Genomic DNA, 20,535 nt, shown 5'->3' with positions numbered 1-20,535 from the left:
TTTTGATTTCATGTATGGGTAAACGTTTACCTAAGAACAAGGATTTGTTTCGTTAGTGATTTTATTCAGTTTGAAGAATACATATGATATTTTTTTTTTTTTTTTTTGATAGGGATAAAAAGTATTTAAATATCAAATCATATTTAGATTATTTTGTTGATATAATATATAAAAAAACTGAGAAGATACATAATGTACATATTTAGTGATGGTGAATAGCAATTTATCTTGTGATATTGAAAATGAGCAAATTATTCTCTTATGAAAAAAATTATAGCAATTTACTCCCTTATATTTTTTAAAATGAAGCAATTTACTACTCTGTCTAATGAGGTAAATTGCTTCATTTTAAAAATATAGGAAGGTAAGTTATTATACTTTAAAAAATATAGGATAAATTGTTATTATTTTTTTATAAAAAGGTTCATTTGTAACATCACATAGCTGTTGCTTGTAATTTTTCCTATCTAGTGGTGAAGAATTTATATGTAATGGTTTGGTGATATTTTATTAATGAATATAGGGTGATTTAATTCAAAATGATTATGAGTTATTACAATCAATGAAGTGATATGTCATAAAAAATTATAATATATGCAGTTGGGCCTAAATTAGAAATATAGCAACCGTAAATTATTATTCGCCAATGATTTATTAATTTAATTAATAGAAACTTAAATTAAAACCGCGCCTCTATGTGAATTTGTTCCAAAAATTTAAATTCTGAACGCTCTATGTTATATGTTATATTATTATTACACTTATGTTTATAATATACATGTTATAACTTTTGTATATAATTTATAAATGTAAAAGTAAATTTGGAGGGTAGATTTATAAACAAAATATTAACAAAAGTTTTCAAAAAAAAACTCTTATATTAATTGAAAAATAATTTTTAGACTAATAATTCTTGTAAAAAAAAAATTTTAAACGAAGTTCATAATAGATATTCAATAATAATAAAAAAAATAAATGTTTAATTTTTTAAATTTAACAACTAATCAAAATTCAAATATTTTTTAAAAGTCCAAAAAAATAAATTAATATTTTTATTATTAAATTATTATAATTTAATATGCATTCTTTTAAGCATATATGTATGTTACAAGACAAAAGGGGAGAGAGAGGGAGACCGGGAGAAAGTGGAAGGCCATGTAAGAAAGGAATTTTTTAATTCTACCTTAAACTAACCAATGGAAAAATGTATCCCGTAAATATACTATCCCGTAAATGTAAGAAAAATATACTAACCAATGGAAAAATGTAAGAAAAATGTCCCACCAAGAAGTGGGATATACTATCCCGTAAATCAGGATTGAGACTGGTATTGATATACAATAAAAGGTGATTATGTATAATAAGTAATCTTATTATGCCTAATCACACGAAACCAAACGGGAATTATGAGTATTGTTTGTTTGTTTTCGAAAAAAATAAAGAAGTTGTATTGAATTGACACAGCCAACAGCATTACAGTATTTACTCACATTCTTTACCTAATGTATGCATGCACTTTCTATGATCAACAAATGAAACAGCCTACTGGCCTGTTAAGAAACAGAGGATCAAGAAACTGACAATCTTCCGTCCTCTTTTAACGGGCTGTTCTGTGGACGGAAACAATTGCTCTGACTGTGAATAGAGCGTCGGACTCCCTCACTGATGCTGTAAACGGAAAGGGAACGAACCATAGCTTACATCAAACCCCTCAGCGGCGTAAGAATGGAGCGGACTCTCGTCGATTGTTTCATCAAAGCTGGATGAATCAAACCTCTTCTCTGTTTTTCTGTCAAGAGCAACCAACTCTATGATGTTCTCTATCTCTCTCACGACCTCGCCCATCTTTGGTCTGTCAGCAGCCGATTCTCTCACGCAGCTCATTGCCAGGTGAACAAACTTCCCCAGGCCGACAAGCTTTGATCCTGACTCCAAGGTTGGATCAATGATCTGGTCAAAATTTTGAGCCTCTTTCGTATTTCCCATTGCCTCCTGAACTAATCTTACGATGTGTTTTCCGTGCTGTATCGGGGCTTTAGCAGTCATCAGTTCTAGTAGTACGACTCCAAAGCTATATACATCACTTTTCTCAGTTAACTGTTGAGTCATGTAGTATTCAGGATCCATGTATCCCTGGAGTGAAAATGATACATCTTTGATAGGATATAAAGTGTTTACTCGCATAAAGAAAAACAATGCATTATGTCGCTCATCAGACCAATGTGTGCTAACGGGTAAACAGTTTGCTTCTCAGGAATCAAACAAGGAAGAAGATGATCAGGAGGAACTAAACAGTTATAATGAGATCATAACAGAACTTGAGAAGAGAAAGAAACCAAAAACAATTTTTGCGGGTCTGCATTCTTTTTAAACTTATCAGTCAGGCTTAAGTTTTTGAACTTCATTCACTCACCAGTGTCCCTTTGACTTGCGTTGTAACGTAACCCTTGCCAGTATCACCCAAGAGTTTTGACAGGCCAAAATCAGCAACTTTTGCATTTAGATTATTGTCCAGCAAGATGTTGGTTGATTTGACATCCCTGTGTATGATGGGAGGATCGGTAAGTTCATGCAAATACGACAGACCTCTGGCAGCATCAAGGGCTACTTTCAGTCTTTTATTCCAGTCCAACCAGAATCCTGACTTCCCTGCAGATACGAATATTAATGATAATGAATCCACATAGACTAACCTTTTCAGAGTAATTAGTACCTTATCCTAGGTTCTCATGGACTAAGACAAGATTTAAGTGTTGAGAATTGTAAGACAGGACCGAAACATGCGTGGGAAACAAGAAGGAATAAAATTAGCCTATTCTAATGATCTGTCTTTCTCAGGTTAAATGGCCTATGCAAGATACAAGTGAGAACTTTTGGCACATTGCTGGGTGTGGCTGATCCTGTAGAATATGGGAAGAAGTACCACTCATGGTACAAATAGCTGAGAATTGAGGTAGTCACCTGAGAGACAATCCCTAAGTGTACCATTAGATATATACTCATAGACCAACATTTGTTCCCCCAGCTCGTAACAGAATCCCACAAGGCTGACGACATTCTTATGATGAATCCTTGACAAAAGCTCAATCTCTGTTTTGAACTCAGTCGCTCCCTGCATTGATCCTTGTTGAGCTCGCTTTATAGCTACTACTTGTGTAGAAGCAACAGTTCCCTTATAAACCTGTCAGTGCACCATGAAACATAGGGTTTATACATGTTCGACTGATACCTTTAGACATACATATGAAGATAATTTTATGCAGCGTGAGGAGGCAACACATTATTTAACAAGTTTGCAATCCCTGAAGCACAAATGAGTACCAGGAATACATAAATTAGAATAACTTAACCAAATAATAGGTTGGGCGAAAGACAAGCCTTTAAACACTTCTCTATGCATGAAAGAGATGAAAAAGTAATTTGAATTGGACATCTAACCATAATTAATCCAAAGGTTATTCTGGGGATGGGGGCCAAGCATCAACTGAAAGTAGGGGTACCAAGAAGACAATTTTAGTTCACAAATGAGAAAACAGAGAATGTTAAGAATGTAAGAACCTTTCCATATCCTCCAGAACCAATGCAATTTGATTCTGAAAAGTTGTTGGTGCATTTCTTCAGATCTTCAAAGGAGAACCATTTTGCTCCCTGAAGCTGCGGGACGGAACCGCTCCCTTTTTCAGGGTTCCAGGAAGCTGCATTCATTCGACATTTGGTGAGATAGGATGGATTTTAGCTGACAATTTTATTGTCTTTGTCTAAGTCAAGAGCTATCTTACCAAATGGATTGCTCATTTCCATAGCTCTTCTCGCCTTTTTCCTCTGACGAAGAGCATAAATTCCAGCCAAGACTATAAGGAGCACAAGAATCGAACCACCAACTGCTACTCCAACAATAATGCCAACATGGGATGGCTTTTTTGATCCTAAAAGGTAATTATTAAATTAATAACCTTTAGGGTGGATTAGACAAAGATTCATTGTCATAACAATAAATGATCACTGGAAGTAATGCTACAGTGTGTCCAGTTGTGAGCGTAACAAGGGTACCTGGGAGACAACAATATTGTTCATCAATGAAGAAAAATGGTCCAAAATATTGGATCTCAAAGGGTTGGCGGTTGAGTAGGAAGCCCATATCAGAAATTGATGTCCGATTGAATGAATCTTCGCCAGAAGGAAATATTTGCAGTTGGAACTGTAGGTAAATGTCTATCATTGGACTACTAAGGTTGACTGAATCAACTGGAATCCCACTGGAGCGAAAAGCAGTCATCAGAGACCTACTAAGGATGCGGTAATATGTTAAATTTTGCATATCCGTGAAGGAAAAAGAATAGAAGTGCAGAGTTCCAGTGTATGGATGTGAGCACTGGCAATTAGGACTCAATATTTCATGTGAACCGCAGGACATTACTCCACATCTATTTGATGGCAAAAGATCGTTGCTACGCCTCTGAACAGAACAAAATTTTGCATTTGCTCCGTTTGTGTTGCAAACAGGGTTTTGAACAAGTCTGTCACAGACAGAAAGCAAGAAACACCTTCAGCTGAGTTTGTATTTGAGTAATAACACTAACCCAATATTTATTTATATTCAACGAACCTAGTAGACTGCAGCCTAAGATTTTGCAAATGCAAGAATTAAGCTAAAAGATAGGCTTACGTTAGCTGCAAGTTGTAATCTGATTTTTGCTGAAAGTCAGTGATGGAATTATTCTGCAAATCAACTGTCAAGTTACTGCTGTAGCTATTACCAATATCCAAGATTCCACTTAAATTGTTGTTGCTGAGCACCCTGATATGGATGAGACATTTGTTATAAATTGGAGAAAGCATGGCAATACATCTATATCCGAGTATAGCTTGAGGATCCGAATTTCCTAGATATGAGCTTACACAGTCTCCAATTGAGGAAGTCTGAAGATGTCAACTGGAATTTGTCCTTGAAGTCTTGTATTGCCCATTATTCTGGAATCACTTATTAATTAGTGCGAGAAAAGGGTCTATGCTATAATTGACTAACTGGATCTACTTGCATAAAAAGATTTCACAGATATAATGAACATGCACAATAAACATTTTCAAGTGACATTCTGAAAATACAAATGACCAACATTTTCAAGGTTCTGGTGCCACAGAGAGAAGGGTCTACCATTACCAATGAGACTCCGAACACAACAAATATATGTACATACAAGCAGAAGCTTGCAGCTAATGAGAAAAATAGAGAGGACAGAAGTAGAGAGAAAGAGAGTACAATGTTGTCAAAGACTGGAGGCTTGAGAACCATTTCGGAACTCCTGATGCTTTGAAACTATTATTGCTCATGTCCCTGCAATTGTCATTGATCAGGCAGCCATCTGAGACTAACAAACGACATCACATGAATGTCAATGATGAGATGGAGAGAAACAAACAATCCATGATAGGAGTAAATAACCAACTCCTTATGAACTGAAATTCATATCACAAAAACGAGTCAACCGTCTTTGCTCAGGTGCTCATGAATTTACAGATTGGAATACTTGTTACCAACTTACACGTAGTATAGGGAGTGCATGCCTGTGAGGTTGGGAATATTTCCATTGAAATTGTTATTGGACAAGTACCTGGGAGGATAACCACCAAACGGAACTACTTTAGGAATTTCAAAGAAAGCAGTTTCACATCTTACTTCTGAGAGAATCAGTACGTGCTACAAATTTTTGCTTTGGTCCACTTACAGCTCATTTAGACTTGTAAGGTTACTGAGATTTGGAGGGATAGGTCCATCAAGAGAATTCCAGTCAAAGCGTCTGTATCCAAGAGAAGATTTTCAAGCATCATTGCAGAAATAGTTCAGGGCAAACAAAGTATCGTACAAATTTGAGAAGACTGGCAGAGATACTCACACGACCAACAATGTCTGAACATATCCGAGAGAAAAGGGTAAGTTCCCTGTAAGTTTGTTGTTGTCAAATATCCTAAAGTGAAAAATGGTGTTGTTAATGAGAGATAAAAGTCGAAACGATTGATGAGGTGACTAACCTTTTAATTAAGTACAGGACCAAGCATAAAGTTTTTCCGTGTTAATATACTGATATCTCAATGATTCCAAAGAATCTAAAAGAAAAACAAATTGAAGACGGTGAAGAAGAGCGACTAAGAATTTTCTCAACACAATTTTCTGAAATATATCCAAAAACCTGTGTCTTCCACTCTGCAACGATGGCAAGAAAAGAAATGCTGCTGTTTTGGTGTTTGACTAAGGAAGGTGATATCAGAAATAAAATGTAATAACCCATGCCAAAAAGTTCTGAAAATAAATTACTCAATGCATTCCTATAGAAGTTTTAAGTTGGTATATTGAAAATTAAATAAGTATGAAAATTTTCTGTTGATGGTCAAATGAAAATAAAAATACTACAGCAACCAAGAGTACATTGTTTATACAAATGATCGGGTTTGTAGATACAGAAACACAATGAGTGAAAAAGCAAACTCACACGTGTACCAGGTTCATATTTGAACTGAATAGTTGATCAGGGATCGAGCCAGAAAGCTGATTATTTGAGAAATGGCTGTAAACAATGAAGAGGCATTCGCATGATCAGATAAAGTATGCCAACAAGGAAAACTGAAAAAGTTGATGGTTCTAAAAGAGGAAGCTTACAAGTGTCTAGCTCGAAGTAGCAGATCCAGACCAGGTGCAGTTTCAGTAGAGACAGGGATTGTGCCATTAAGCTTGTTCATACTAAGATCCAGCCAAGACAGCTGAGATAAATTGCCAATGGAAGGTGGAATTGACCCACTAAAGCTATTAGAGTTTAAAGATCTGTAAAACGACAAAGTTTACAATATTCAGTTCCCAGTTAAGCTGCGTTATTATGAAATCCCAAAAGGACCACAAGGAAGTTTGAAATCCTTCAGAAGTCAATGCTAATTGATAAACTTTTGACAACGTAAAAAAAGTGTATACGATTTAACTCCTCACATGTATACAAGCTGCTGGAGAGATCCTATTGAATCGGGAATAGGACCGAAAAAGCTGCAGCCGATCAAAATCCTACATGACAAGAAAAATCGTAGATACAATGTAAGTACGAATTGACATGTTAGTCCAAGTGCAGGCACAGGAAAAAGTGAAGTTCTTCCATACAAAACCGTAAGGTTCTTCAAGTTCCCTATAGAAGATGGAAGAACCCCTTTCAGACCAATGTTATTGGAAAGATCCCTGCATACAGAAGCATTGAATCAGAAAATGCAGGACACTGATGAATTCTATTGTTGAATGCAATTGAATCTAGGACCATAATTGTGATCTAAGAATGAGAATCCAGTATGTTTATTTTCTTTCTTTTCTCCTTCTTGAAACTACAAGAACTGTAATACAAGGTGGCAGGACACAATGGAAATAATTGACACCATAAGTCTGCCACCAGTTCCGCATTATGCCAGAACCCAAATCACTGAACTTCTGCAAAAATTATTCCGTAACTGGTAAATACTATCTACCACCTTTAATACCAGAGAAAAAAGATTATTAATGCAATTCTGGTAATGTTAAACTATAAAAGGCGCTTGCAGAAAGAGGAAAGATCCAATTGCACAGGAGTAAATTTATTGACTGATATGGTTTGCTTGTAGACCAACCAATTGATTGCCATTCATATGGATTCTTGTAAGAGTAACATATGAGTATTGAAATATGGAATAATAATAGCTTAGGACCTAGAAGCGAACAACAGAAACAGGAACATACAAAAACTGTAATCCAGTCAATGATGAAATATCACTGAACTCGCTACCTTCCAAGCCCGTGCCTGCCAACATTCTGCAATTAAAGTACTAACATTAAAAAAGAAGGTTATAAGAAAACTATGGGGAAGCATTTCATAGCATTTAAATGCTGACTCACAAAGATGTCACACGTGTATCTGTGCAATTAATACCATCCCACTTGCTGCCACAAGGGTCACCACCCACCCAGTTTGGCGGCAGGTTTTTCCAGGTAGCTTTGAGAGCAATTAGAGCAGCAACTGGAACAGATACAAAATGGTGGATTTTACTTCTATGCAACATAAAGTATATCCCACCACAACCATGAGCATACTAGATAAGTTTGAAAAATGCATTTAAGTCTTGTGTCTATATGAGAACCATTTAACATTTAACGATCACTATAACTGTATCCTAATCTTTAACACTATCCATAGAGATACCAGATGAGAAACGAAAATAAATTCAGCCTCATCCTACTGTGACTTTCAGTTCTTTTTTGGTTTTCTAGTGGTGTTTCAAAAGGAATTATTAATTGATGCACAGAGATGTCATATGTTGCCGATTTTTCCATACATAATATATGTAGAGATGTGTTGCTGCACTGGAGGATCTGTTTTGATAGAATTAATCACAGAAAGCATTATCTTATTTTTTCCTGTATGAATTGTAAGCAATAATCACTGGAGTAAACTATATTTTCTGTCTTTTATATCATCACGCTGAAAGAGAATAACAACATCCTGCAAATAGTTTTTGCTGCTACAATATCTGAAACCAATATCGTTAATAAATTTTTGTAATATTCCCGACTATGCCCACAAGAGTCATACAGCCACTTAAAATTCAATAACATGTAGCTAATTTATCTAGACATCAAACCAACTAATATTAGCAAAAGTGGTCCTGAGAAATGTGCCATCTGAATCATTTTTCAGTCCCAGTTTTTGAGCTATTTTATCAAGTATAGACAAAGAAACTCGTCCCTAAATCAATGGAGTACCGTAATACTAAACCTCCCAGACTCCAGGGATGCATGTCAGGCCTAGTTCAACTGACCAAGAATAACAAATGCAAAACAAAAAGTGTTTGCACAGAAATTTGAAACAACATGCGATCATGGAAAATTACTTACGATCACCACTATATGTGACTGCAAATATAGCCAGAATCCGAGTGGAAACAAGCAGGAGGAAGACCAGAACTCTAGAACTCATTTCCAAGAGACTTATCATATTCTCCATAGACATTTTAAAACTGATGAAGAAATCTAAAGTTTCTTGAAGAGAGAAAAGAAGCTTAGGACAAATGTCCTTGTGGTAGTTCACCCCTATGCCTAACCAGACACAGATAAGTCCAAACTGACTCAGTCTCCAATTTATTTCAACAGTTTTATAATGATGTTACATGTAAAAAATATGCCTATTGTGTGTCTCAATATAACTGCTCCCAACCAAAAAAACAATTCCAAATATTTGCTTGGTCACACCCGAGTAAGTCCTACAAGGTCTCATTCGGCACAATCACAATCATCATAATATATGAGTTTCGCTCATATGTTATTAGAGCTTGAAATCTGTCCCAACGTTACATGTAGAACTAAAATAATAATTTTTCAATACTTTACGGACTGCATAAATAGTTGATGGACATGAAACTATCTTGATAAAAACCAATCTCGAACAACAAGAACATACAAAAATTATCTAAACAACATAAATTTTGCTCTATATACGCCTACTCATAATAAGTCAAAAAGATTGCTCATATGACCTTGTAAAAATGATTCCTCATGCCTATAAGGCCACAAGCATGTCTTTGCATTCCACCCTGTATCACTCTTTCGTCTTTTGCTAACATGGCCTACAAAAATAGAAAAAAAAAAAAAAAGTACAAACCCATATCAAGAACACTGATAAACTACATGATTAATTGCATAATATTCAATTCTGACATTGTAGGCCAGAAAAAAAATAGAAATAAAAAATTGTAGTGCTGACATTGACGTTGGCCTTATAAAAATGGGTTCTTGGTCAAATTCCTTGATCCAACAGCTATTCACAATTGGAGACGGTTTGAACTGGAATCTCTAAAGAACTCAAAAGGCTTACAGCCAAAAACCTACAAAGCTGGAAACCAATAGAAAAAGGAAATTCCACAGTTATGCCGCCCTCTTCCTATTCATATAAGTCCATGTCTGCCGTTCTCGTACGACAAATAAATTTCAACGAAAATTTACTATTGATATTAATAAAAAAAACTAAATAAAAATTTATATTTATTTTTTATTGACGTGTTACTGTTTATTGTAAATCTAATAATTTTTTTTCATTTAAAATACCTTATAATAATAGAGATATACCTCGTCACAGCATAAAGACATATAAAAATAAACTCATTGTTAAATGTGCGTTAAATCGTGAAATATCAATAATTTTATAAATAATAAAAATATATTATAATTATATTAAAATTCAAAAAATATAACTACGTTCTTTTACTAATATTATAATTATTTAATTAAAAGTGATGAGTCTTTAGGTTGGCCCAACAGGCGTGGGCAGAAGTACAACTCATACGGTCGCCTTTGAGAAGCCCAATTGAGATTGAAGTTAGAAAAGCATATAAAAATAATTTGGCCCACCTCTATGCTCTATTGCTTTTATATTATTATTATTATTATGTATCATATTTATTTAAATTAATTAAGCATTGAAATCTATAACCCTACAATTATTTGAAATTTAATCCAAAGCGAATATAATCTCAAACTTGTTTGAAATTTAATAATTATTATTTTTCTTAAATTCGTATACCGAAGAGCAATCTAATAAATAAAAAAACAAGAAAGACACGAAATATTACAAGGGCAAAAAAATTGTCTTCCTTATTTTCAGTACCATATCCTCATCAATGCTTATTTTTAGAGTACTATATCAAATTTTATAAGAACTCGACGAAATTTACCCTTATTTTTATGGTATGTATAGCCATCACCCATGCATCATCTCACACAATTTGTATAGGGTTCATCTTGATTCCCTTATTACAGAACTGATCTAAATATGATAAGGTTATTATTATGTCGTCCCAACAAATTGAGTAATCTCAAATATTTCACTCAAGTGGAGAGATTAACCTTATGATCCATTAATCAACTCGAATACAACGCGACCTGAATCACAACAACTACTCATAATCCCCGCAAATATTAATGGAGTAGAAGAAGATATTGGGGGACAACATATGTGAGGTAGGTGTGGGTGAGGAATGAGTGAATGATAAATATTCCTTGACACGACAACCAACGGCCACATAAGTAAACATCATTCTACCTCAACCATACATTTCTTGTCCCACTCATTTTGTTTGGCTATCTATATATATCCAAAAATACATACATACATTTATCTCCCCTACTGCTGTGTGTGCCTGCGATGCGCCCAAAATGTATAGTACAGGACAAGATTTTTAACTATATATACATATATATATATATATAGATCCATGACTTTGTTCACAAAACTGTGTTTAGTGATTCCAACAACATAACATGAGAAGTAATTTTGTTCAAACAAATAATTTAAAAACAATAAGTGTTATATTTATTAGCTTATACATACGAATGATATCTCAATTATAGGATCAGAAAAAGTGCCTTTAAACCTTTTTTTTTTTTTTTTGTGGCTGCAAGTAACTTTTGATATTAAGTTTGAATTTTGTCAATTCTCTAAAAGAAAATTTAAAAAAAAAATCATTTTTTTCCTGAAAATTCTTAGCCATGTAAGTCATGTGAAAAAAACAATACTGACATGACCTGTGAAATGCTTTCAGTTATACAAACATTTCATACTCTTTACAAAATTATAAATATATTAGTTTTCTAGTTATTAATCAGGCCAAGTTATTGGTACTAAAAATAACCTTAGAGGAAAATTATATATATATATATGTACATAAGATATATATGGATAATAGAGTAAATAAAATTAAAAATTGTACTTTTTTTTATCTTATACTTTCACTTTTTCGCTTAATTTTGGACGGAAACAAAATTGGACTCCGGAGAGTTTCATATACATTGAGTTTTACTTCACCTCTATCTTTTCTCCCTAAACAAACACCAAATTATCTATTATACATTTATCTTTATTTTTACTTCTCTTATACTCCCATTTTTCACCCAAACTAAACAAACTCTAATTGTTGAATCTCAAAACTAGAATTTGAAGGTCCGGTCGGTTCAAATGAGAAGAAAAAAAAATGAGTGGAAGAAGGAAGGGAAGTGGAAGGAGGAAGCGGAGGGAAAGAACAATAGTTTTCCTTCAAGTTATTTTTTATGATTGGGAGGATAGTAAATCTCAAATACTTCTTATTTGGTACGAGAAAAATAGATCGACAAGAAAAGACTAGTTTTTATAACTATATCGAATAACTCTTCTCTTTATTTTATATTATAAATAAATAAATATTATACTAATATAATTTTAATATATCAATATTTTAAAAACCTTATTAATAAAAATGTTGATTAAATAAGAATAAAAAATTTTATTAATAAAAATATTTATCAAAATAAGAATTATTTATTTATTCTAAATTATTTAATTGGAGAAAAATATATATAGATTTATACGGGTAATAAATAAATAAAAAATAAAAATCATACTTTTTTTTTTAGACTTATACTTTCATTTTTTTCATCTAATGTTAAATAGAAACAAAATTGAACCCAAAAGAAATTTGATATGCATTGAATTTTGCTTCAATTCTATCTCTTCCTCCTAATTAAATAATAAATTATTTCATTCAGTTTTTAACAACTGTTTCCTGACTTTATATACAAGGTTGTCGTCTGGTGTCAGTCAGTCAGTAGTCGAAACCTATTAACACCAATAACCCCCACATAATTATAACACAACCCGCCCGCGGTGCATGAACTTTGATGGACCTCAGGAAATGCAAATGGTGTTGGTGGGGGCAGATTTTGCACGTCAGTACCTGTACATCGTACAGTTTGTGTGAATGTCCGATACCCAGTTGTCCCATCTCAGTCATGACGGAAATACACTCGCCACCCGGAATTATTGAACCCCTCAATTCATACAGCAAGCATTCCACGTAAACCTAAAATTTGATTTTCTACGATGATGTAATTGATGCATCAATAATCAAGAAAGCAGATTGGCCCCGCCCATTTGATCCTTTTATTACTTTATTTTTTTTTTTGTGGGTTTCCTTTCTTGATTAATATCTCGAGAGAAACAAAGCTGCAATGGTAAATTGCAGTTACCAGAGAAAAATAAAAAGAATCAGATTTTAAAAAAACGCATATTCATAAATGTAGGAGAATGAGTGGTCCATGTTTTATTCAGTTCAAGTTTCAACGATTTTCTGAATATAAATGAATCAATGTTGATTGATTTGATTTTTGCGTAAACCTTAGTGTATATATTGATGGGTATCAGTCACTGAGATGGTAGAGTGTAAAGGGGGGTCATAGAGTTCAAGAAAACACCTTTTTACTGCTCCTACCTCAGGTTTCTCTTGCTGTTGCGTTCGGCCTGATGGATGTGAAATCGGGGCAAGAACCTCTTCTGTCGAGGAAAGAGGATGTTGTCGGCTGCGGCAAGAAGAGGTCCTTTTGGGTTTCATCAGCGAAAGTGATTCTGAGAGTGGTAATGTGGGTGATTTTCATTACATGGGCTGCTTTTATTTTCCTGTATCCATCTGATTTTGTGACGGAGTTGTACCACAAATGGCGTCAAGCAACGGAAGGAACTCTGTTTGGGATCACAGGTTGGATGGCAGCTCGAAATTCTTGAATTCTTGTGTTGTCATTTAAGTGTATGTTGAATCTCTTTTTTAGCTCAAAAAGTTATTTTTTGCTGCAGGAAGTGTGTTTCTGCTTTTCAGTGGCCCAATTCTCCTCATTGCTATTCTTGGCTCTGCATATATTGTTCTCGTTGGAGAAGAGGAAATTCATGAGTATGTAACTTTCTGGGAAATTCTTGTTTGATCATTGCTGTTATGTGATCACTGTATGAATGCTTGAATTTGGAATTGTGTCAACAGGAAAAAAAGTTCAAAGTTTCCACGCTTTCGGTTGTGGACATTCCCGGTTCTTGTGGATGGACCTTTCGGAGTAGTCTCGGCTGCAGAGATGATCGGGATCGTGCTCTTTACTGCATACGTTGTCTGGGCCTTTGCTGCCTATACTGTGAAGAACAGTGAGCTTGTGTCCTGGTTTCATGTGCCCTCAAAAGAGAGGAGGTAATAATCTTACCTATGTTTTTGTTTATGTATTTTGCGAAATAATAACACTAATAACAATGATGATGATGGTGATAATGAGCTTAAACACTGAAATACTGTGTCGTGCTCGAGTGCTTTAGCTGCTCAGATAAGCTAATTCTCGATACGTGGTAGATATGCTTTTCTGACTAGTACCCTATTGTACCATGGGCTATTGTAGCATCTTGATGCTGGAACTAGCAGGTCTTCGATTGGGGATGATCGGGCTATTTTGCACCGCCTTCTTGTTCTTGCCCGTTGCAAGGGGATCAGTTCTTCTCCGGCTTATAGATATCCCCTTTGAGCATGCTACAAGATATCATGTTTGGCTGGGACATCTGACAATGTTGCTGTTTACTCTCCATGGCCTTTTCTATGTGATTGGATGGGCAATTGAGGGCCGCCTCGCCCGAGAAGTGAGTCTTCTTACCATATTTTAACTGGCCTCATTATGTGGAGATTTTGTAACCAACTCCTAAGAAGATCGCCGTAACTAATGCTGGAAAGCATCGTCATGGATCATGTTTGCATGACAGAGTTATACTATTTTGAAATAAAAGATGACAAAGATGCTAATCTTTTCCCCTTATGGTTTCATGCAGCTGATGGACTGGAAAAACATAGGTATAGCTAATCTTCCAGGAGTTATCAGCCTTCTAGCTGGTCTACTGATGTGGGTGACATCACTTCCTGGAGTGCGACGAATCAACTTTGAGTTGTTCTTCTATACCCACCAATTATATGTAGTTTTCGTTGTCTTCTTGGCCTTGCACGTCGGTGATTTCCTCTTCTGTTTTGCTGCTGGAGGAATATTTCTGTTCATGCTCGATCGATTTCTCAGATTCTGCCAGTCCCGGAGGACAGTTAATATACTCTCTGCTAGAAGCTTCCCATGCGGAACTCTGGAACTAGTTCTTTCCAAACCAGCAAGTAATTTCATCTCTTCAAAAATTAGCTGGATTTTTTAGAATGCTTTATTGCAAAAATCATGTTATTGTTTCCCTTCTGCTATGCAGATCTGCACTACAATGCTCTGGGATGGATTTTTCTTCAAGTTCGTGAATTATCTTGGCTTCAATGGCATCCTTTTAGTGTCTCGTCTAGTCCTCTTGATGGAAAACATCATCTTGCTGTCCTTATAAAGGTTCTTGGTGACTGGACCGGAAAGCTGGACAGACTTGTCTCGAGTGCTTCTGAGAAGGGAACTGAGACGGAGCATCTCTTGCAACGTTATCCAAAAATAACAGCTTCCGTGGAGGGACCTTATGGTCATGCATCGGCATATCACTTGACGTGCGTTCTCTTGCTATTGTTATATATACTATATTCAGATACTGAGTTTTCAAGTTCCGAACAATTTAGTGTATCTTTGCTGATCAGTTTGTTATACACATGATTCCTACTCTTAGGTATGAGAACCTCATATTAGTCGCAGGTGGAATTGGAATTTCACCTTTCCTGGCAATCTTGAGCGATGTTCTCCACCGTCTCAAGGATGGAAAACCTTGTATGCCGAAAAATATACTGATAGTGTGGGCAATCAAAACGTCTGATGAGCTTCCTCTTCTTCACACAGTCGGCATGGAATCCATCCTTCCAAATTTCTCCAATTCTTTGAACCTAGAAATTCAAACTTATGTCACTCGAGAATCACAACCTTCTCTGGTAACAAACCTTGATCTTTCAGTTCCTTAATCAACTATAAATCATATTTGCAACTTCTACTTGTACAATCTTGACGAACGAACTGTCAACTGCAGGAAGAGGGTAAAGTAATAGAGCCCGTCAACTCTGCTGTTTTCCCCGCCTCCAAGGGATGTGGAATGTCTGTGTTGGTCGGCACTGGAAACATAATATGGTCCGGGATATACGTGATCGTGTCTACAGTTGGTTTGGTGATTACATTGGCTTTGCTAGATGTCTTTTACATAAACCCTTATCATGTGTCTGCCTGGTGGTACAAGGGACTTCTGTTCACTGCATGCATGTCCGTGAGTGTTCTCATTTTTGGAGGTCTGGTAATTGGTTTATGGCATCACTGGGAAAGAAAAACGTCCTCGCATGAAGGTAAGAAATCCATAGAGAACGGCACTGTGAAACAGAATGAGCCGAAGATGCACAAGGATTCCAGCAAGGAACAATACATTAGCGCTACTCGGTATGGTCAGAGACCGGACTTCAGAGGTATGTTCAAGTTTAAGTCTTCTTCATTTCTTATTTTCTGGGGTTGAACAGTGAATGATTTAGTCTGTTAAAGACATGACAAGTTGCTATATTTCTTCAGTAATTTCTTTCAAGACTTCCAGGGTGAATTTAGACTCTGCTTCTCCCTCTTTTGCTGCAGGAATTTTTGAGACAATGTCAGACCGATGGGGCAACGTCGATATAGGTGTTATACTCTGTGGGCCTCCAGCTCTTCAGACTACTGTTGCTAAGGAGTGCAGGACACAGAACCTGAAGCGTCGAGGCAATCAGGCTATCTTTCATTTCAACAGCCACAGTTTTGATCTGTAGCTTCCTCTGAAGTACTTCCTAAGTGCCTTCTACTTCCAATGGGATGATAGATCCAAACTTATTGTAATAGATTATAGGTTCATAGTAGCTCAAACCGCATATAGTTATGTACAATACGATGTATATGATACATATAATGATTAATGAATATTGTATTGCCTGTAGCACCCTGTGTCGTGCCCGGGCTGACAATTTTAGGATTAAACAACCCTGGAACATGGACCATTTGAGGTGGAATTCACCCAGGACAAGTGGAAGCCTATAATTCCAATAAAATTCTCAGATATAAAAGATTTACATTTGAACCAAAACTTGAAACATGCAACTAACGAATCTTAAGACGTATGAGAATAAAGAAAACGAGACTATGCTGAGCCAAGTCAGACATTGTGAGAGTTTATTAAGACGCATAGTGACAGTTCACATTCAAACTCTATTGTCCAAAGAATATATGTTGGTTTTAATACGTACATACATACTATATCACAACTTCAGAACAAATGGGGTTGGCCCCGTTTACTTCTTCAAGACAGTCCAACTTTTCCAGCCGTAGATTGGCCCATCTGTTGTCCAGGTGCTCTTCATCCACCTAGTCCTATGTATCTTTCCATTGTCCTTAAAGATCTTCCCAAAATTAGCTAACACATCAAGAAACTTTATCCACAGTCACACAGCAGAAAGGAAAGGCAAGGAGTAGACTCATGGCCGCCAAGGAGCTGGTGGAGGTGGTGGTGTTGGAAACATGGGTGGCACAGCAGAGAAAATTGTGTTCTTGTCAATCCCCACGCTCGAGTCGCCAGATAGAGCAACAAGAGCTGCAACCAGGCCTGCATTGCCTGCAAGTGTTGGCTCTGTATAGTTGTAGTTTGTACGGACGTCATGGAAACCATCGTGCCTGTCTGGGCCAGCAACCATAGCTCCGACAATAGTATTAGGATTTGGCTTGGACGAGTCCCTCCATTTCCATCCTCCCTTGCAGTTATACTTGACCTTGTTCTTGGGAATAGAGGCACCTCTGTGGTGGACACGCTTCGGATAATGATTGCCAAAGCCCACAACATAACTCATCTTTCTAGGATTTTTCCCAAGGATGTAATTGATCTGAAAGGTGAACAAAAGAAACTGGTTATAGAAAACAATCACATTAACAGCCGGAACTCTTCGAACATAAGAGAGTGTCTGGTACCTGGGTCTGTGCAAATTCCCGAAGGACATCGGCTGAGTAGAAATGCGGCCCACAGTACCAACCAGGTGTATCGGCAGCTTTCATATAGTCACTGAAAACTGTAGCCAGGAAAGCTGCATTGACTACATACTGAAGAGGCTGAGGTGCTCCATGATTTAACTGGATCATGCCTCCTGTTCAGGTTCAGCAAAATGTTTAAACTCGACTGGATAACCTACTTATTATCTGCACATTGCAATATAACATTGACTACCTCTTGTTCTGTTAAATGATGAATAATATGGTAGGAACGAGCACATGAATATACTAGTCTGGTTGTGGAATGTTCTCAAAATTTCTTCATAAGGATAGCCAGGGCTCAGGAATAGTCTCATTCGACTCAGCAGCACCTGAATAGAAAACCAAAGGTTGTTTCACCAACAATTAGTAAAAGTTCTTTCACACCAAAAGATGAAACGAAAGGAATTGCTCATCTTTGGCAGAACTTATCAAGTCTAGATTCATTGTATCAGCTATTGTATTTTGCAGAAGTGGCATATTCATTTCCATGACAATGATCATAGATTTATTTCAATGTGCCTAATATCAAATCTCATGGAGGGGAAGCACTTAATTTTCAAGATGAAGGAACAGAAAACGTGACATTAGGCATAATGACCTCATCCCAAACGGACAAGTACTAGGCAAGAAATGAAGAAGAAGATTGGCATTTTGGGAAAACCTCTTAATTCAATTTGGTTAAAAAGAAACTGATCAACAATGTCGTCTGAAATCAATTTAATGTAATAAAGCTAGTTATATAAACAATCACAAAAAGGAACTTGTAGCTAAAATCCCAAGTCAGTCACAATGGAGAAACAAACACGAGCAGATTTATTTTACTTACTTGAGCTCCGGCAAGCTTATTGTCCCAACTTAGTACACCATAATACGGGCCACCCCAGAAAGCACCAGCATGCTTGGCAATACCAGGAGTTGTAGCAAGCTGAAGATAGGAATTGTTCCCCGTAGCATAATACAACCAAGTAGCACCCCACACAAACTCATCCCAGTAACTTGTGGAATTATAGAAAATTGCAGCCTCGGTACCAGTACTGTATCTACCACGCTGATCCCTAGAGAATTTAAAGAGAGTCTTGGCACCATGGACAAGCTTTTGTGAGTAGGCCTTGTTGTCCTTGAAAACAATTGATGCAGAAGCCAAAGCGGCAGCCATCTCAGCAGCAAGATCCGAGCAACTATGACATTCAGTAACAGGTCTATCATAATCAATGTCCTCCGGACGCATCCAACAGTAGTGATCATTGGGTTCGGGCCCTCCTGAGGTATCACCTTTTCCAACCTGCCGATAAGAAAGGACGGAGGCTTAATACTTGTGCATGACCACGGAATTTGCCCTTTAAACTTAAGCCCATGAAAATGGACTGAAGGAGTAAACTTAGCACATCAATCAAGAACTCCTGTTCACAAGACCGGCAGTCTTGTGGAAGCAAGTGATTTGATATCAAGTCAAAAGGTTTAATTTTTCTTGCATTCAACAAATAGCTGCATAGAGACAACACACTAACAAACTAAAAGAAAACAACAGCAGAGATGTGGAAAATGAAATAATCTAAACATGGTTTGAAACGGCATTGGTGTTTATCTTTGAATGTTAGACAATATATCTGCAAAGTTACCTGTGCCACAATTCGATCTATTGTATCAGCAGTGTGATTAAAAGTCTTGAGGAAGTAATCTGTCCCCCACTTGATAATATCTTTGACATGGTTAAGCTCTCCAGCTGCCTCATACTTTGCACTGTATTCTATCACACTCCAACTCAACATAGTCATGGCAAAAGATTGAGGGAAATTGAATTTGATTGCGTCTCCAGCATCATAGTAGCCACCAGTCAAATCTTTAAACAAAGTTGAAGAATCAGACTCCCCATCATTTAAACACGAGTTTCCCCTCCATGATACATTATTGTGCTTTGGTAGTTTCCCAGCTGTAAATTGGAGCATCAGGCATCAGACTAAGAGCATTAGTTGATAAATAAAATACAGTAAATTAATGAATTTAGCCAACAGCTCCAGGCTTGCAGCCAGTTTGACTAAAATCACACCGTCATCCAAATATGTGTTCCAATTTTCATTTTTGTGATGCAATCCAGATAGAGTCTTCATTTGGATCGAAGGTCAATGTGGTCGTCTATCCACGGATCAACCAATCAATTATCACAACCCAAAGATGTTGACAATAATATAATAACCTTCAGAAATTGAAGGTTTTCGTCATAATTGACTGATTCTCACTGAAAAAGAAACATTATCAAACACAAGTTCAAGCTCGCCAACAACCTACTCATGCAAGCATAGTCTTCAACTGTCTCCCACATTTCAAATCTATTCAACATCTCCAGATATAAAATTGCATGAGGAAAACATACAAATGAAAAGCTAAAATTTCAAAGAAATATCTACATCCCCCCTCCATATTTCAATAACTATCTAAAGTAACATTCACAAAAACATAAAAGTAATTCTCAAATATGTCATCTAATTTTCTTCGTATCCACCTGATACCCAAATTCATCAGATCCAGTAAAACCAAGCAAAATTTATAAGTCGCATTTAAAGACTGTATATCAGTTCACTTACATCGCTGGGCATTAAAGAACATGAGGGCCTTGTTCAGCGCCAGTGTGTAATTATCCGGCGGCGGCGGGCGGTGGTGGTGACGAGGCACCGTCTTAACGATCAAGGTGATAAATCCCGCCAAGAACCCAGCAGCCAGAA

At 36.4% G+C, this 20,535-nt stretch overlaps 3 protein-coding genes across 4 annotated transcripts; 1 reads left to right on the top strand and 2 right to left on the bottom strand.

Moving 5' to 3' along the window:
• Nucleotides 1,271–9,113, bottom strand: LOC105169416 (probable leucine-rich repeat receptor-like protein kinase At5g49770). Of its 2 annotated transcripts, none has more exons than XM_011089808.2 (19): nt 8,897–9,113; nt 7,901–8,021; nt 7,745–7,816; nt 7,142–7,216; nt 6,977–7,048; nt 6,656–6,817; nt 6,489–6,563; nt 5,895–5,966; nt 5,727–5,798; nt 5,544–5,612; nt 5,261–5,335; nt 4,900–4,971; nt 4,667–4,798; nt 4,051–4,517; nt 3,780–3,926; nt 3,559–3,695; nt 2,962–3,181; nt 2,414–2,649; nt 1,271–2,133 (listed from the first exon to the last, which is right to left on the bottom strand). In XM_011089808.2, the coding sequence occupies exons 1-19, from the start codon at nt 9,009–9,011 to the stop codon at nt 1,660–1,662; spliced, it is 2,865 nt and encodes a 954-aa protein (XP_011088110.1). In that variant the 5' UTR covers nt 9,012–9,113; the 3' UTR covers nt 1,271–1,659. The 2 variants fall into 2 exon arrangements, with proteins under 2 accessions (XP_011088110.1, XP_020552132.1); XM_020696473.1 differs by having other exon boundaries at nt 7,791–7,816; nt 8,897–9,112.
• Nucleotides 12,658–16,733, top strand: LOC105169029 (ferric reduction oxidase 7, chloroplastic). The gene is made up of 9 exons (XM_011089286.2): nt 12,658–13,560; nt 13,656–13,749; nt 13,837–14,034; nt 14,237–14,471; nt 14,658–14,985; nt 15,072–15,348; nt 15,465–15,720; nt 15,816–16,239; nt 16,400–16,733. Exons 1-9 carry the CDS (start codon nt 13,329–13,331, stop codon nt 16,567–16,569), a joined length of 2,214 nt encoding a protein of 737 aa, XP_011087588.1. The 5' UTR covers nt 12,658–13,328; the 3' UTR covers nt 16,570–16,733.
• Nucleotides 16,921–20,529, bottom strand: LOC105169415 (endoglucanase 9-like). Its single transcript, XM_020696347.1, has 6 exons — nt 20,398–20,529; nt 19,435–19,745; nt 18,642–19,097; nt 18,009–18,144; nt 17,756–17,928; nt 16,921–17,670 (listed from the first exon to the last, which is right to left on the bottom strand). Exons 1-6 carry the CDS (start codon nt 20,417–20,419, stop codon nt 17,269–17,271), a joined length of 1,500 nt encoding a protein of 499 aa, XP_020552006.1. The 5' UTR covers nt 20,420–20,529; the 3' UTR covers nt 16,921–17,268.

Source organism: Sesamum indicum, linkage group LG8 (genome assembly GCF_000512975.1).
Source record: "Sesamum indicum cultivar Zhongzhi No. 13 linkage group LG8, S_indicum_v1.0, whole genome shotgun sequence".
Lineage (NCBI taxonomy): Eukaryota > Viridiplantae > Streptophyta > Magnoliopsida > Lamiales > Pedaliaceae > Sesamum > Sesamum indicum.
The sequence above is the reverse complement of the archived record's forward strand: the minus strand, read 5'-3'. Positions and strand labels throughout refer to the sequence as shown.

Coding starts and splice junctions, on each gene's coding strand:
- LOC105169415 (XM_020696347.1), bottom strand. CDS start 20,419: ATGTTCTTTAATGCCCAGCGAT. Junction 18,145..18,641: donor ATAAGCTTGCCGGAGCTCAA/GTAAGTAAAATA, acceptor TTTTCTATTCAG/GTGCTGCTGAGTCGAATGAG. Junction 17,929..18,008: donor ATCATTTAACAGAACAAGAG/GTAGTCAATGTT, acceptor GAACCTGAACAG/GAGGCATGATCCAGTTAAAT.
- LOC105169416 (XM_011089808.2), bottom strand. CDS start 9,011: ATGTCTATGGAGAATATGATAAGTCTCTTGGAAATGAGTTCTAGAGTT. Junction 5,967..6,488: donor AATATGAACCTGGTACACGT/GTGAGTTTGCTT, acceptor TTTTCACTTTAG/GATATTTGACAACAACAAAC. Junction 4,799..4,899: donor CTTCCTCAATTGGAGACTGT/GTAAGCTCATAT, acceptor CATCCATATCAG/GGTGCTCAGCAACAACAATT.
- LOC105169029 (XM_011089286.2), top strand. CDS start 13,329: ATGGATGTGAAATCGGGGCAAGAACCTCTTCTGTCGAGGAAAGAGGAT. Junction 13,561..13,655: donor AACTCTGTTTGGGATCACAG/GTTGGATGGCAG, acceptor TTTTTGCTGCAG/GAAGTGTGTTTCTGCTTTTC. Junction 13,750..13,836: donor GGAGAAGAGGAAATTCATGA/GTATGTAACTTT, acceptor TTGTGTCAACAG/GAAAAAAAGTTCAAAGTTTC.